Source organism: Haliotis cracherodii, unplaced genomic scaffold (assembly GCF_022045235.1).
Source record: "Haliotis cracherodii isolate W230 unplaced genomic scaffold, xgHalCrac1.p SCAF_11, whole genome shotgun sequence".
Classification (NCBI taxonomy): Eukaryota; Metazoa; Mollusca; class Gastropoda; order Lepetellida; family Haliotidae; genus Haliotis; species Haliotis cracherodii.
Genome location: NW_027266266.1, coordinates 47615407 through 47633397, shown reverse-complemented (window position 1 = coordinate 47633397; position 17991 = coordinate 47615407). Strand labels below are relative to the sequence as shown.

The window sequence follows — 17991 nt, the reverse complement described above, 5'->3', positions numbered from 1 at the left end:
GACCTCGTCAACACTAGCTAGTTCCTGTATATACCCAGACCTCGTCAACACTTGCTAGTTCCTGTATATACCCCGACCTCGTCAACACTTGCTAGTTCCTGTATATACCTAGACCTCGTCAACACTTGCTGGTTCCTGTATATACCCAGACCTCGTCAACACTAGCTAGTTCCTGTATATACCCAGACCTCGTCAACACTTGCTTGTTCCTGTATATACCCAGACCTCGTCAACACTTGCTTGTTCCTGAATATACCCAGACCTCGTCAACACTTGCTTGTTCCTGTATATACCTAGACCTCGTCAACACTTGTTTGTTCCTGTATATACCCAGTCCTCGTCAACACGTGCTTGTTCCTGAACATACCCAGACGTCGTCAACATTTGTTTGTTCCTGTATATACCTAGACTTCGTCAACACTTGACCTCGTCAACACTTGTTTGTTCCTGTATATACCTAGACCTCGTCAACACTTGCTTGTTCCTGAATATACCCAGACCTCGTCAACACTTGCTTGTTCCTGTATATACCCAGACCTCGTCAACACTTGCTTCTTCCTGTATATACCCAGTCCTCGTCAACACTTGCTTGTTCCTGTATATACCCAGACCTCGTCAACACTGGCTTGTTCCTAAATATACCCAGACCTCATCAACACTTGCTTGTTCCTGTATATACCCAGACCTCGTCAACACTTGTTTGTTCCTGTATATACCCAGACCTCGTCAACACTTGCTTGTTCCTGAATATACCTAGACCTCGTCAACACTTGCTTGTTCCTGTATATACCCAGACTTCGTCAACAAGTGCTTGTTCCTGTATATACCCAGACCTCGTCAACACTTGCTTGTTCCTGTATATACCCAGACCTCGTCAACACTTGCTTGTTCCTGAATATACCCAGACCTCGTCAACACTTGCTTGTTCCTGTATATACCTAGACCTCGTCAACAAGTGCTTGTTCCTGAATATACCCAGACCTCGTCAACATTTGTTTGTTCCTGTATATACCCAGACGTCGTCAACACTTGACCTCGTCAACACTTGCTTGTTCCTGTATATACCTAGACCTCGTCAACACTTGCTTGTTCCTGAATATACCCAGACCTCGTCAACACTTGCTAGTTCCTGTATATACCCAGACCTCGTCAACACTTGCTTGTTCCTGTATATACCCAGACCTCGTCAACACTTGTTTGTTCCTGTATATACCCAGACCTCGTCAACACTTGCTTGTTCCTGAATATACCCAGACCTCGTCAACACTTGCTTGTTCCTGTATATACCCAGACCTCGTCAACACTTGCTTGTTCCTGTATATACCCAGACCTCGTCAACACTTGCTTGTTCCTGTATATACCTAGACCTCGTCAACACTTGTTTGTTCCTGTATATACCCACACGTTGTCAACACTTGCTTGTTCCTGAATATACCCAGACCTCGTCAACACTTGCTTGTTCCTGTATATACCCAGACGTCGTCAACACTTGCTAGTTCCTGTATATACCTAGACCTCGTCAACACTTGTTTGTTCCTGTATATACCCAGACGTCGTCAACACTTGCTTGTTCCTGTATATACCCAGACCTCGACAACACTTGCTTGTTCCTGAATATACCCAGACCTCGTCAACACTTGCTTGTTCCTGAATATACCCAGACCTCGTCAACACTTGCTTGTTCCTGTATATACCTAGACCTCGTCAACACTTGCTGGTTGCTGTATATACCCAGACCTCGTCAACACAAGCTAGTTCCTGTATATACCTAGACCTCGTCAACACTTGCTTGTTCCTGTATATACCCAGTCCTCGTCAACAAGTGCTTGTTCCTGAATATACTCAGACCTCGTCAACATTTGTTTGTTCCTGTATATACCCAGACGTCGTCAACACTTGACCTCGTCAACACTTGCTTGTTCCTGTATATACCTAGACCTCGTCAACACTTGCTTGTTCCTGAATATACCCAGACCTTGTCAACAGTTGCTTGTTCCTGTATATACCCAGACCTCGTCAACACTTGCTTGTTCCTGTATATACCCAGTCCTCGTCAACACTTGCTTGTTCCTGTATATACCCAGACCTCGTCAACACTTGCTTGTTCCTGAATATACCCAGACCTCGTCAACATTTGCTTGTTCCTGTATATACCCAGACCTCGTCAACACTTGTTTGTTCCTGAATATACCCAGACGTCGTCAACATTTGTTTGTTCCTGTATATACCCAGACGTCGTCAACACTTGACCTCGTCAACACTTGCTTGTTCCTGTATATACCTAGACCTCGTCAACACTTGCTTGTTCCTGAATATACCCAGACCTCGTCAACACTTGCTAGTTCCTGTATATACCCAGACCTCAACAACACTTGCTTGTTCCTGAATATAACCAGACCTCGTCAACACTTGCTTGTTCCTGTATATACCCAGACGTCGTCAACACTTGCTAGTTCCTGTATATACCTAGACCTCGTCAACACTTGTTTGTTCCTGTATATACCCAGACGTCGTCAACACTTGCTTGTTCCTGTATATACCTAGACCTCGACAACACTTGCTTGTTCCTGTATATACCCAGATCTCGTCAACACTTGCTTGTTCCTGTATATACCCAGACGTCGTGAACACTTGCTAGTTCCTGTATATACCCAGACGTCGTCAACACTTGCTTGTTCCTGTATATACCTACACCTCGTCAACACTTGCTTGTTCCTGTATATACCTAGACCTCGTCAACACTTGCTTGTTCCTGTATATACCCAGACCTCGTCAACACTTGCTTGTTCCTGTATATACCCAGTCCTCGTCAACACTTGCTAGTTCCTGTATATACCCAGACCTCGTCAACACTTGCTTGTTCCTGTATATACCTAGACCTCGTCAGCACTTGCTTGTTCCTGTTCTTGTATATGCTCTGACCTCGTCGTCCCGTCTATGACCACGTGTGCTGTCAACAGTTGCTAGTTCTTGTATATAACCAACCTCGTCACCTCCTCTAACACCACGAGTCCAGTCTTACTTACTTACTTACTTACTTACATTGGAGATTTAACGTGCGCTTTTCGACTGCAAGCGTATGTCGCACACGGTCCCGGCCAGGCCATTTAATGTGTTTCCGAAAAGGGGAAAAGTGAGTTTGTGCAACCCAGGAGGGGGGCTTTAGGGGATGCTTATATAGTGATTTTGAAATTTTGAGATTTGGAATGAATGCCAAGAGTGGGTGGAGGACGAACTGAGGGAGCTGTGTGTGTTGGGTGGTTGTTAGATAAGGTAGTTTTGGTTTTAATATTTTATTTTGGGGTTTAAATGCGACTAATTAGTCCTGTTTTAATTAGGTATATGCCTAAGGCGAGTGCTGTCAACAGATGCTAGTTCTTGTACATACCCAACCCCGTCATCTCCTCTAACACCACCTGCTCTGTCAACACTTGCTAGTTCTTGTATATACCCAACCCTCCTCACCACCTCTAACACCACGAGTTTTGTCAACACTTGCTAGTTCTTGTACATAACCAACCTTTTCATCTCCTCTAACACCACCTGCACTGTCAACAAAGTACTGTCGGAAATGCCAGAAAACTGCTTTTTGTACAGTAGTAATTGAAATATCGAGTAACTACAGATCGCCCTACCTGTGGTTTGAAGTATTTCAGTCACAAGGAATCCTATCGACAAGGGGGAGCACGGGTGGCCCAGTCGTCTAAGGCGCCGCGTTTGTTGTGCAGAGTTGCGTCCCTATGATTGTGGGTTCGAATCCCAGTTCGCCCCGATTATGTTTTTAGGTTTGTCAGCACCATACCCGTGCTCGTGGGTTTCACCGAAGAGGTGAACGTCTGAGACCTGCATCACTTCGGGCTTTCCTTCCACATTAAGCTGACACGCCGCGATATAACTGGAATACTGTTAAAAGCGGCGTTAAACCCAACTCACTCACTCACTCACTTGTCGACAAGTTTACAGGAGACAAATCCGAAAGAAAGTCCAATGGTGACAGTCTGAAAATGACTATAGTAATATGCGCACGTGACTCCGTTATAACGATAACAATGTAGTCTTCATAAAACAGCTAATCCACACACAAAAATCATTTTAAGAAAATTGTAGATGTGCATCTTCTTAAATGACAAAATGACGTTGCGTTTGTTTGGTTAACATTGCTCCCATGAAGCATGTTACATAACACTTGCATAGCCATAACCATGGTACACGATCTGTACTGGGAAATGTATACAAGTTCTTTACACTTAGAGAGATAGAGGGAAACCATATTAATTTAGATAGGGTGAATTACCGAACTGCCCAGGCTATGAAGTTTTCAATTTATACCATCAAGCCTACGGTATGATAAATAAAACAAAACAGGCATAGGGGTGGTCTCAAAATCAAAACTGGGACGTAAGAGGATATTAGACAGCTTTGATACAGTGTGATTAGGCGTATAGTGTACAAGTTTTATGAGCAGAAGGTAACCCTGACTTGTTGTAGAATCAGGGAGGAATTAAAGATACAATTTATGTTAACTGCACTAACTATTGCTCTCCAAGAGATGGGATTTCGATACACTGCGCGTGGCGATGACCGAGCACTTTTCAGGGGAAAATATTCCATCCTGTTTATGAGGTCACATTATCTCCGAACAATTTATAACTTTCACAGTCAGGGCGCCTTAATGAATCATTCCGCTGACTCCATGTGGCTATCGGCAGACGGGCAAAAATCACCCATGGTGCCATCAGGTAAAGCTAATCGTGTCATTGTTTTGCACGCTGCAACCCATGATATGGGGCTTATTGATGGATGTGTGCTAGTTTTCGGGCGAAAAAGAAAACTGGTGATTTTCATGAGGCAATTATAGGAGGTGATGTGTTCATAAACTGGTTGGAATTTCAGCTATTCCCCATTTTAAACAACGTCAGTGTCATTGTCATGGGTAACGACAGTTAATATAACGTCCGGGAATCAGATACTGTCTCCCTAACCATGAGTAGTCTGAAGGCGACCATACAGGAATATATGACATCGTCGACTTCAGACCATATAAAACGAAAGTTCAACTCATGCAGAAAATTCGGCGGAATAAGAACACGACATATGTGCTGGCGGCACAACACGGTTACGTTGTGTTACGTTCGCCAGTCAGACATTGTGAATTCAACCCTTTTGTGCCCATTTTGGCTAAGTGTAAAGGGTTCGTGGCAAGACATAACACCACATTCAAAAGTAAAGATTCATATACGTCATCAGCGGAGATAAATGCTACCTCAAGAAATCATCTGTAGAACAACAAATACTTCTGGATTCCAAAACCGCAACTTTCCAATACTCATCCCGTTTCATAGCTCTTAACTATTCTATCATGTTTCCAAGCAAATATAATGCAACATATATCCTAAATTGCTACCCCATCAACACACGTCAATTAAGTACAATAACAGCAATATTTTGAGACCACCCCCAACACGGTGATATTTTACCAGTAAAAGTACATTTAAAGCGTCATTGCAGTGTCAGTAAGGACAGGATAGATTAGGGCAATTTGAGTTATTTTGATAGATGCTCTTTTTATAGTCATTTGACTCGTATTTATTAAATGAAGCCAGAAAAGCAGTTTTCTAGCATTTCCGACAGAACTCAGCCACCGAATGGCCACGTCTTAGAGATACGACGAGCGCTTCTAGCAATGTTGATATAGTTCTCTTTCTTTCAGTTTTACTTCTGGTTTACGCTGCACTCGACAGTATTCTAAGTATATGACGACGGCCTGTAATTGCCAAGACTGGATCAGACAAATCGGTATTTGGTATTATGATCAACGTCCCTCGCAGACATGATACGATGACATGGTATCAACATTTGACCGAGCCTGACACCCCGATCCACTGAGTCGCCTCTCCAATGTTGCTGGGGACGAGACCCCAACAAGACGATACTCGGTCCTAATAGTTCTACAACAGGAATATCGGAATAACGATGGGTACATGCGTAGAATATATCCCAAGATACTTCTTGTACCCATCCTACGTGACCCACGACATAGTTTGTGATTCAACATTTTCTTGTATCTAAACATGGAGTCCTTGACCTAACCTGCTGTGTTAAATCTGCTGTGAATTAATTAAGGTACTCCATCTGCACCACTCCCTTTGCAACACTTTATGTAAGAGATAACACTTCTAGTGGAAGATCTCGCTTGGAAACTTCAACAGGTAACGTATGGACGTAGTGATAACCCTTTCAGGTTAACTCGATGCTTGCATACCTACGACTAGTGTGCTGTTAATGCAACTTTTTTATGGTTCTCGTATATGCCCAGACCCTATCACCTCCTCTAACACTTGCTAGTTCTTGTACATACCCAGACCTCGTAACCTCTTCTAACACCACGTTTACGGTCAACACTTGCTAGTTCTTGTATATACTCAGACCCCGTGTCATTTCACCATGACTCTCATTTTCAAGGCGGTCACATTTCTTTGGGTGTACAATGAGATGAGTGTTAGACTGATGTTCCTCGCCTGTTTCAGAAACCATGATAGCCCTCCTTCTTCTACTCGGAACTGCGTCGGTATATGGGTGAGTGTTATGTGGTACAATGTGCAACATCTGAATAGTTCTATCAGGCAATGTGTCTGTATATGGGTGAGTGTTGTGTGGTACAATGTGCAACATCTGAATAGTTCTATCAGGCAATGCGTCTGTATATGGTTGAGTGATGTGTGGTACAATGTGCAACATCTGAATAGTTCTATCAGGCAATGCGTCTCTATATGGGTGAGTGTTATGTGGTACAATGTGCAACATCTGAATAGTTCTACCAGGCAATGTGTCTGTATATGGGTGAGTGTTGTGTGGTACAATGTGCAACATCTGAACAGTTCTATCAGGGAATGTGTCTCTATATGGGTGAGTGATATGTGGTACAATGTGCAACATCTCAACACTTCTATCAGGCAATGTGTCGGTATATGGGTGAGTGATGTGTGGTAAAATGTGCAACATCTCAACAGTTCTAGTCTTCAATGTGTCTGTATATGGGTGGGTGATGTGTGGTAAAATGTGCAACATCTCAACAGTTCTAGTCTTTAATATGTCTGTATATGTTCGGGTGATGTGTGATAAAATGGACAACATCTCAACAGTTAAAGTCTTCAATGTGTCTGTATATGGGTGGTGATGTGTGGTACAATGTGCAACATCTCAACAGTTCTAGTCTTCAATGTGTCTCTATATGGTTGAGTGATGTGTGGTACAATGTGCAACATCTCAACAGTTCTAGTCTTCAATGTGTCTGTATATGTGTGGGTGATGTGTGGTACAATGTGCAACATCTCAACAGTTCTATCAGGCAATGTGTCTGTATATGGGTGGGTGATGTGTGGTACAATGTGCAACATCTCAACACTTCTATCAGGCAATGTGTCTGTATATGGGTGGGTGATGTGTGGTACAATGTGCAACATCTCAACAGTTCTAGTCTTCAATGTGTCTGTATATGGGTGGTGATGTGTGGTACAATGTACAACATCTCAACAGTTCTAGTCTTCAATGTGTCTGTATATAGGTGGGTGATGTGTGTTACAATGTGCAATATCTCAACAGTTCTAGTCTTCAATGTGTCTGTATATGGGTGGGTGATGTGTGGTACAATGTACAACATCTCAACAGTTCTAGTCTTCAATGTGTCTGTATATGGTCGGGTGATGTGTGGTACAATGTACAACATCTCAACAGTTCTAGTCTTCAATGTGTCTGTATATAGGTGGGTGATGTGTGTTACAATGTGCAACATCTCAACAGTTCTAGTCTTCAATGTGTCTGTATATGGGTGGGTGATGTGTGGTACAATGTACAACATCTCAACAGTTCTAGTCTTCAATGTGTCTGTATATGGTCGGGTGATGTGTGGTACAATGTGCAACATCTCTACAGTTCTAGTCTTCAATGTGTCTGTATATAGGTGGGTGATGTGTGTTACAATGTGCAACATCTCAACAGTTCTAGTCTTCAATGTGTCTGTATATAGGTGGGTGATGTGTGTTACAATGTGCAACATCTCAACAGTTCTAGTCTTCAATGTGTCTGTATATGGGTGGGTGACGTGTGGTACAATGTGCGACATCTCAACAGTTCTAGTCTTCAATGTGTCTGTATATGGGTGGGTGATGTGTGGTACAATGTGCGACATCTAAACAGTTCTAGTCTTCAATGTGTCTGTATATGGGTGGTGATGTGTGGTACAATGTGCAACATCTCAACAGTTCTAGTCTTCAATGTGTCTCTATATGGTTGAGTGATGTGTGGTACAATGTGCAACATCTCAACAGTTCTAGTCTTCAATGTGTCTGTATATGTGTGGTTGATGTGTGTTACAATGTGCAACATCTCAACAGTTCTATCAGGCAATGTGTCTGTATATGGGTGGGTGATGTGTAGTACAATGTGCAACATCTCAACAGTTCTAGTCTTCAATGTGTCTGTATATGGGTGGGTGATGTGTAGTACAATGTGCAACATCTCAACAGTTCTAGTCTTCAATGTGTCTGTATATGGGTGGGTGATGTGTGGTACAATGTACAACATCTCAACAGTTCTAGTCTTCAATGTGTCTGTATATGGTCGGGTGATGTGTGGCACAATGTACAACATCTCAACAGTTCTAGTCTTCAATGTGTCTGTATATGGGTGGGTGATGTGTGTTACAATGTGCGACATCTCAACAGTTCTAGTCTTCAATGTGTCTGTATATGGGTGGGTGACGTGTGGTACAATGTGCGACATCTCAACAGTTCTAGTCTTCACAGTGTCTGTATATGTGTGGGTGATGTGTGTTACAATGTGCAACATCTCAACAGTTCTATCAGGCAATGTGTCTGTATATGGGTGGGTGATGTGTGGTACAATGTGCGACATCTCAACAGTTCTATCAGGCAATGTGTCTGTATATGGGTGGGTGATGTGTGGTACAATGTGCAACATCTCAACAGTTCTAGTCTTCAATGTGTCTGTATATGGGTGGGTGATGTGTGGTACAATGTGCGACATCTCAACACTTCTATCAGGCAATGTGTCTGTATATGGGTGGGTGATGTGTGGTACAATGTGCAACATCTCAACAGTTCTATCAGGCAATGTGTCTGTATATGGGTTGGTGATGTGTGGTACAATGTGCAACATCTCAACAGTTCTATCAGGCAATGTGTCTGTATATGGGTGAGTGATGTGTGGCACAATGTGCAACATCTCAACAGTTCTATCAGGCAATGTGTCTGTATATGGGTGGGTGATGTGTGGTACAATGTGCAACATCTCAACAGTTCTAGTCTTCAATGTGTCTGTATATGGGTGACTTACATGTGGATAACGACCGTTGCTATTATTTATTAGTGGCTGGGCATTAGGACCGGCATAGCCTAGAGGTTGAAACGTTCACCAGGATGAACATCCTGGTTTCAATCCACAAATGTGCGAATTGTGGCCTCCATATGGCTGAAATGTGACTAAAGAGTGGTGTTGATCAAAAGCTTCCCACTGGCGTCATAAATCATGGCAGTAAATAGTGTATCAGTTGGTGTCGTCGTCTTCCTTCAGACAAGGAAGTAGTGGCCACGGCCACGCCCACGCCCACACCTGTATCCATAACAACCACCAGCAGCTGATAGCAAGCCAGGTGATCGCCCTCGTCATCGCCGACATGGAGAAAGATGGCGACGGCGTGATTGACCAGGCTGAAGTGACTGCTGAATTCGTCACAAGATACGACCACGACGGTAAAGGAGAGACATTTTGGTATTCGTAAGACTTAACTTGGAATACATACGTTTCAGAGCGACTTTTAAATACCAAAGCAGCTCTCACACTTTGCCGAGGTGGTTGTCGAGCTCTCCCAAGCCTAACTCGGTTAGGACTCGGGAAGAGACTACATATATACGAGTATCATACGAGTACGCTACGATTGTGTTATGAGTCCCATAGGAGTCCAATAGGAGTCTAGTAAGAGTTACATTCGAGCACAACGATCTCGATACGAGCTGTACGAGTTTGGTCGATTGGTACAAGGTGGCTACGAGCTGCTAAACAATTCGGCGGGAATTTGTCACATGATTAGACTCGTATTAGACTCGGTCAACTCGACAATGAATTTTGCCGACGATCCTCATACGAGTTCTGTACGAGCACCACGATGTCGCTACGAGGGTACTACGAGTAGGACGAGTGTGTTACGAGTGTGTTACAGGTGTGTTACGAGTTGGCTGGCTGCCCGAGTGTTTTGAGCAGTTCCAAAACTCAGATCAGATCAGTACGAGGTATCCCGAGTTTAGTACGATCTCGCTTCGAGCTCCATACGAGTACCCCCGAGTCACCTCGGGTCCATACTCGGGACGCAACTCGGCAAAGTGTGAGAGCCCCTTAAGTAAGCGTATACAGGATATTTTTACTCAAATTAGGATTAATGTACAAAAATATAATGCAATGCCAATGAGATCAAAAGCCAATGAAGTAAAATAAAGGTGTAGTGATTGGGTGTAATAATAAGGTGTTACTATAGCAACAATACCAATAAGGCAATCAAGGTGTCCATATGTGGTTCAAGGAATTATTAAAACACGGGGGAGTACACGCTGGGTAGGTAGATGCACTGATCTCAGTTCATGGCTGGATTCTTTCTTCGGATTTCAATAGTTTCTCGGGAGGGAAAATCCTTCGAAAACAACCCAGGGTGACAGAGGTGTTTGATCCACTAATGATCTGAAAATAATGACCTTCTCTAATGCTTATCATACTTTTGGGACGACCCTCTCCATGGCTTTGTACATTTTGCCATGAACCTCCCTGAGAATACAAAATGAAAAGCACTTTATGTTTTCGTATAAAATGTCTATTTCTTCGTAACCCTCTCTTTGTATGTGTATTATTGGTGGCGACCCTCCCTGATTCCCTCTGACACACATATTCATCCCGTTTCATAGCTCTTAACTATTCCATCATGTTTCCAAGCAAATATAATGCAATATATATCCTAAATTGCTAACCCACCAACGCACATGTCATTTAAGTACAATAACAGCAATATTTTGAGACCACCCGCAACTCGGTGACATTTGCACCAGTGAGAATGCACGGGACGGTGTGAGGTCATCACCTCGGGACAGGTTATAGGTAATTACCTCAGGTTATAGGCCGTTTCATACATACATGACAACACGCGAATATTTTCTAAGACCCTCCCCTGATTCCCTCTAACACCCCCCCCCCCCCCCCCCCCCAACCCCGAACCTCCTTTTATAAATGTCTGGTTCTCCGATTTCACCGTATGACCGGGATGAAGTTTGTGTTAATTCTATATTTGCTAGAACTGTCATGAATACACAATGCCATTTAGAAAGTGGTCAAATGTAACAAATGTTATATTTGGGATAACACTTTCTTAGTTAAGTACATATTCTTGTACTTTTTGGGGGTTGAGCCCCGTTCAGGATTCGAACCCACACTTGTCAGAGTCTGTCGTTCAGGCAGCAGTGATATATCACGGTTCAGAGTGCCGGATGGGATGAAATAGCCTTGATCTCTGTTCAACCATCAAATCAGACAGTAAATCAGATATCTCGGACCATATCAGCAACTGCCCCTATTACAACATCAACTGGAAAAAATGTCCAAATCCTCCCCAACAACCTTCACTAAAAGAAAACTAACAGAAGCAGTCCACATTCGCCGCCACAAGCCATCAATCAACTGAGATCAAGGCTATTTCATCCACCTACTATGAACTCATTTAGCAATAATCACGATACCTATGTAAAATTATCCTGTTTCTTTGGCTTCATGTCCCATTGGCTTCCACCATGTGTTCTCTGTCCATCATGTTGTTACAGTATTATCCTCCTGGTGTCATTACTTTACCTGCTCGTGTTATCCCACTCATGTATGCAATTGTTACTGTTAATCCTCCACCGCTATATATATTCTGTACAATGTTCCTCAGTCAGTCTTGCTTGACAACGATATTAGGATCTATACCGAAACGTCGCCTTTACATTAAATAAGTTGTTATCCATAAATTGTGTCTACTTTGTCATCCGTCATCCGTCAAAGTAATGCCTATCAAACAATTCTAGTGGTTTCAGCATTCGGTATGTGCGCAAGCCGCTGTTTTGTCCTAAACCTATGCTGCCCATTGTTCTGATACGATTAGGGCGGTGGGGTAGCCTAGTGGTTAAAGCGTTCGTTCGTCACGCCGAAGACCCGGGTTCGATTACCCACATGGGCCTCAATGTGTGAAGACAATTTCTGGTGTCCCCCGCCGTGATATTACTGGAATTACCTATGCTGCCCATCGATACGATAAAGTGTTCGTTAAGATATTTAATGAAGACTTCACAATGGTAAGTGTGTTAAGTAAGTGTTAAACCGCATTACAAACCACCTCAGTCTAAACAAGGCTCTCACTCTAGAAGCAATACTAAACCCACAAAATAAACTAGAAAACTTCAAGGCCTTAGGCGTATTCTTAATCAAAACGGAACTAATAAAACGCATCTATAAACAAAATAATATATCAAATCAAGATCACATAAACAAACAAACATCCACCATACCCAGCTCCCTTAGTTCTCCTCCCCAACCCCATCGGCATCTATTCCAAATCTCAAAATTCCCAAATTCTATATAAGCAACCCCTAAAGCCCCCTCTTGGGTTGCACACACCACTTTCGCCCCTTTCGGAACCACATCAAATGGCCTGGCCGGGCCTGTGTGAGAAAATACGCATCAGTCGGAAAGCGCACGTTAAATCTCCACAGTAAGTAAGTAAGTAAGTAAGTAAGTAAGTAAGTAAGTAAGTAAGTAAGTAAGTAAGTAAGTAAGTAAGTAAGTAAGTAAGTAAGTAAGTAAGTAAGTGTACTTCAAAGACCAGGACGTGGAGGCTTGCAGGGTTTTTTGTATAGAAAAGAAAGGAGGGACGGACAAATCACATTGTGAAGGTGAGCTATAGCCAGTGTGCAAGGACAAAGTATTTAAAGGTAATCGATGGTTTTGATGTGGTTACAGGTAACGGTGATATTACCGAGGATGAGTTTGTAAAGCAGTGGCATCAGCAGTATCACGACGAACACGACTTCGCCGGCTACCTCTTCCACCACTTCGATGTCAACAACGACCTGAATCTGACCGCTAGTGACGTCGCCGCTCTGGAGTTGTCCCTTGACACTGATGGTGTGTTGGTTGTGATTTACATAAGGATTGCAGTTTTAGAGGATAGGTGATAAGGTGATAAGGTGTATGTGCGTGTGTGCGTCGTGCGTGTGTGCGTCGTGCGTGCGTGCGTGCGTGCTTGCGTGCTTGCGTGCGTGCTTGCGTGCGTGCTTGTACAAGTCCGGACTAGCCTTAACACACTGAGATACCAAGCCAGAGTTAAACATGTATACCCCATTCAGACACAGTATACTGACTCCGAGCTGACCAGTCCTTGTTTTAACCCTTATTGCCGAGCGCCAAGGGAGGGTATCAACAAGTACGTATTTTGGTATGACGCGACCGGGGATCTAACCCATTACTTTCCGATCTCCTGGCGGAAGTTTAAGACTTGACCACGGAGGCGAATCAGTCTTAGGTTGTGGGTGTTATATGATGTGGTCGTGGGTAACAGTCTGACTTTCTTCCCCATTCGAAATAAAGTTGATGCTGATATCAAGTATATGATTATGATTAGTAGAAGTCGTAGTAGTAGTCGTAGTAGAAGTAGTAGTTGTAATAGTAGTAGTAGAAGAGAGTAGTAGTTGTAGTAGTAGTAGTTTTAGTTGTAGTAGTTGTAGTAGTAGTAGTTGTAGTAGTAGTAGTAGTTGTAGTAGAAGTAGCAGTATTAGTAGTAGTAGTTGTGTAGTAGTATTAGCAGTAGTAGTAGTAGCAGTAGTAGTAGTCGTAGTAGTAGAAGTTGATGTTGTAGTTCTAGTAGTAGTAGTTGTAGTTGTAGTAGTTGTAGTAGTAGTAGAAGCAGTAGTAGTAGTAGTCGTAGTAGCTGTAGTAGTCGTAGTAGCAGTAGTAGTAGTTGTAGTAGTAGTAGCAGCAGTAGCAGTATTAGTAGTAGTAGTAGTAGTAGTAGTTGTAGTTGTAGAAGTAGCAGTAGTAGTAGTAGTAGCAGTAGTCGTAGTAGCAGTAGTAGTAGTTGTAGTAGTAGTAGCAGCAGTAGCAGTATTAGTAGTAGTAGTCGTCGTCGTAGTAGTAGTTGTAGTAGTTCTACTTGTAGCAATAGTAGTAGTAGTAGTAGTAGTCAAAGTAGTAGTAGTAGTTGTAGTAGCAGTAGCAGTAGTAGTAGTAGTTGTAGTAGTTGTAGAAGCAGTAGTAGTAGTAGAAGTAGTAGTATTAGTAGTAGTAGTCGTCGTAGTAGTAGTTGTAGTAGTTGTACTAGTAGCAGTAGTAGAAGTGGTAGTCGAGACGTAGTATTAGTAGTAGTAGTTGTAGTAGTAGTAGTAGTAGTAGTAGTTGTAGTAGAAGTAGTAGTAGTAGTAGTAGTAGTAGTAGTAGTAGTCTTTGTAGTAGTAGCTGTAGTAGTTGTATTAGTAGTAGTAGTAGTAGTTGTTGTTGTTGTGGTAGTAGTAGTATGCACCTGTATGACACTTTGCGTGATGCGTCATGGTTCCTTATAATGTCTTGCAGGTGATGGTAAAGTCTCAGTCGCAGAGTTCCAGACCTTTATGACCAACGTAAGTCACGCGACATCTGGTAAATCCATCGTACATGGTTGTAGATTCAAAACGTGCTGTACGGGAAGGGAAGCAACCCTGCTGCCACAGAAACCCGGTCAAACCTGCCACATTACCGATCTATTCATATTGGGTATAACCTGCCACATTACCGATCTATTCATATTGGGTATAACCTGCCATATTACCGATCTATTCATGTGGGGTATAACCTGCCACATTACCGATCTATTCATGTGGGGTATAACCTGCCACATTACCGATCTATTCATATTGGGTATAACCTGCCATATTACCGATCTATCCATGTGGGGTATAACCTGCCACATTACCGATCTATTCATGTGGGGTATAACCTGCCATATTACCGATCTATTCATGTGGGGTATAACCTGCCATATTACCGATCTATTCATGTGGGGTATAACCTGCCACATTACCGATCTATCCATGTGGGGTATAACCTGCCACATTACCGATCTATTCATATTGGGTATAACCTGCCACATTACCGATCTATTCATGTGGGGTATAACCTGCCACATTACAGATCTATTCATGTGGGGTATAACCTGCCATATTACCGATCTATTCATGTGGGGTATAACCTGCCATACTACCGATTTATTCATGTGGGGTATAACCTGCCATACTACCGATCTATTCATTTATGATTGAGGAAAATATAATGATTGAATGTGCGTGTGCGATGAAATATCATATTTCATTACTTTTGTGCAAATTTAATGACATGTTTCATTTTGGAATATGTGTTATTATCCTTGTGACGAATATGCTTTTCTGGAAATACAATATCGCTTTCTTACACATTATATTTCTTTACATTTCAGCTCTACAAAAACTGTGTCAGCTTTCATGGGTGACAACAGAGATATTAAAGCACTTATTTTACAATCACAACATGTTTCCTTTTTATTTAGTTAATGTATCCATCACCATATAGCAACGTACATACTAGCAACGGTGACTGCGTATGTGCGTCTGTGAAAACACACGTGTGCGCGTGCATGCGTGCGTGCGTACATGCGTGTTTGTGTCTGTGTCTGTATCGAGAACTAGCTCACCTGGATGACATAGACACGTACATAAAAAGTAGCAGGGTGACACGTGCACGTGCAGGTCCAGAATTGTTTGTCACATCAACATGTGCATGAAGAGAAATATGAGCAACAGACACGTATATGTAGAGAATTTTGGGTCACATCGACACGTACATAAAGAAAGATGTGGGCCTCATCAACACGTGCAGTTAAAGAATTGTGGGACCAATCGACACGTGCATGAAGAAAAATGTGGGACACATACACACGTGAAAGTATAGAATTGTGGGTCACATCGACACATGCATGTAGACAATTGTGGGTCACATCGACAGGTGCATGAAGAAAAATGTGGGCCACATACACACGTGCATGAGGAGAATTATGACTCACATCGACATGTGCATGAAGGCAAATGTTGGCCACATACGCACGTGCATGTATAGAATTGTGGGTCACATCGGCACGTGCATGTAGAGAATTGTGGGTCACATCGACACATGCATGAAGAAAAATGTGGGCCACATACACATGTTAATGTATATAATTGTGGGTCACATCGACACGTGCATGAAGAAAAATGTGAGCCACATACACACGTTAATGTATAGAATTGTGGGCCACATACACACGTGCATGTAGAGAATATAAATACATCATATTACACCGGAAAACTGAAACATCCCTTTTGGTATTATTCCATTGATAGAGTCACTTTGGTATGCTTTGTCCTCTCTAGGAAACTGTAGGAAATAGCATTCTTCCGAAGAACATTATCATTCTTCCCACTCACCATAAACTCGTCCAGCAACCCTAATATAATCAACCATTTAGCCAAGTATTTATCCAAGAAAGAAACACATGTCAACTTCTTTTATATATTGTCTGGCGCATTATGTTATAATAGGCCCATGCCGCCTTTACCGAAGCAAATACTAAGCCTTAATTGTAGCTGATGCCTAGATACTTCTTGTGCATATCGAGGCTTCGTACCCTGCTCCAAAACCATGTTTCTTACCCGACCACATAGATGTTTCAGCAGCATTTTTCTTCTATCTTATCTTGTAGTCCATGACCTGACCTCGTGACCTGAATATCAAATCAGCTATGAACTATGGTACTCCATGCAACACTCCTTTATCAAGCCAAGAGATAATAGTCTCAGTGAAACATCCATTTTTACATTGTTTTTGTCTCTTTCAAAAGGTAATGTGTGCACGTAGAGATCCAAACGTCTGTTTCAGGTTAGCTCCGCTTGACCACATCCACCAATTGCAATGTGAATTTAGGTTTTTCTTGTTCTTGTACATACCCAGATGTCGTCTCCTCCTCTAACGCCACGTTAACTGTCAACACGTGCTAGATCTTGTACACAGGGTTACATTGCAATATTGTTGATGAGGCTTCAAGCAATATTTACCTATTCACTTTAAAACCACGTGTACTGTCAACACTTGCTAGTTCTTGTATATACCCAAACCCCGTCACCTTCTCTAACACCACGTGAACTGTTATTGCATTTTATATAGCGACGTACGTGTGTGTGTGTGTGTGTGTGTGTGTGTGTGTGTGTGTGTGTGTGTGTGTGTGTGTGTGTGTGTGTCCTGTCTGTCTGACTGTCTGTCTGTCTGTCTGTCTGCTTGTACCAGTTCAGACTTATACCGGGTTTGTAGTTCAACCAATTTTACTGTGTGCGCACGTCCCATGTGCAATCTTCAAACCTTGAAGCAACGTGCACGATACCGTTTCATGTTATGAACAGAATACTGCTAGCTGCGCTGATTCAGTCCATTATACCAAAACGTGCTCCTTTTGTGTCACTCCATGAACATAATCACGGCAGACATTAGACCACAACACTCACATTCACTGGGGTCACAATTCATTGGGATAAACACCGGATTAGAATAGGTCTTCAGCAGCCCATGCTCTGTCGTAAGAGGAGACTAACGGGATCGAGTGATCAGGCTAGTTGACTTGGTTGATCCATGTCATTGAATCTCAATTGCGTGAATCGATGCTTATGATGTCAATCAGCGGATTGTCTGGTCCAGACTCCAGATTATTTACAGACCTCCGTCACATACCTGGAATATTGCTTTTGTGTGGCGTTAAACAACAAATAAACAAAAACATAAATCATATATTCTTAGATTGATGTCCATCATGTGTTTCAGCAACCATGACAGTATTCCTTCTTCTACTCGGAGCTGCGTCAGTATATGGGT

At 42.6% G+C, this 17991-nt stretch overlaps 1 protein-coding gene across 2 annotated transcripts; it reads left to right on the top strand.

Annotated features, from left to right (window-relative positions):
- Nucleotides 1-4695: 4695 nt before the first annotated feature.
- Nucleotides 4696-15623, top strand: LOC139455903 (uncharacterized). 2 transcript variants are annotated; one of them, XM_071237452.1, is made up of 6 exons: nt 4696-4739; nt 6528-6576; nt 9592-9770; nt 13051-13215; nt 14656-14702; nt 15554-15623. In XM_071237452.1, exons 1-6 carry the CDS (start codon nt 4727-4729, stop codon nt 15584-15586), a joined length of 486 nt encoding a protein of 161 aa, XP_071093553.1. In that variant the 5' UTR covers nt 4696-4726; the 3' UTR covers nt 15587-15623. The 2 variants fall into 2 exon arrangements, with proteins under 2 accessions (XP_071093553.1, XP_071093554.1); XM_071237453.1 differs by lacking the exon at nt 4696-4739 and adding an exon at nt 6112-6209.
- Nucleotides 15624-17991: the final 2368 nt, after the last annotated feature.

What these genes read in the sequence shown, in the direction of transcription:
- LOC139455903 (XM_071237452.1), top strand. An exon ending in CACAAGATACGACCACGACG is followed by an intron (nt 9,771 to 13,050) that starts GTAAAGGAGAGA and finishes ATGTGGTTACAG; the next exon opens with GTAACGGTGATATTACCGAG. An exon ending in GTTGTCCCTTGACACTGATG is followed by an intron (nt 13,216 to 14,655) that starts GTGTGTTGGTTG and finishes AATGTCTTGCAG; the next exon opens with GTGATGGTAAAGTCTCAGTC.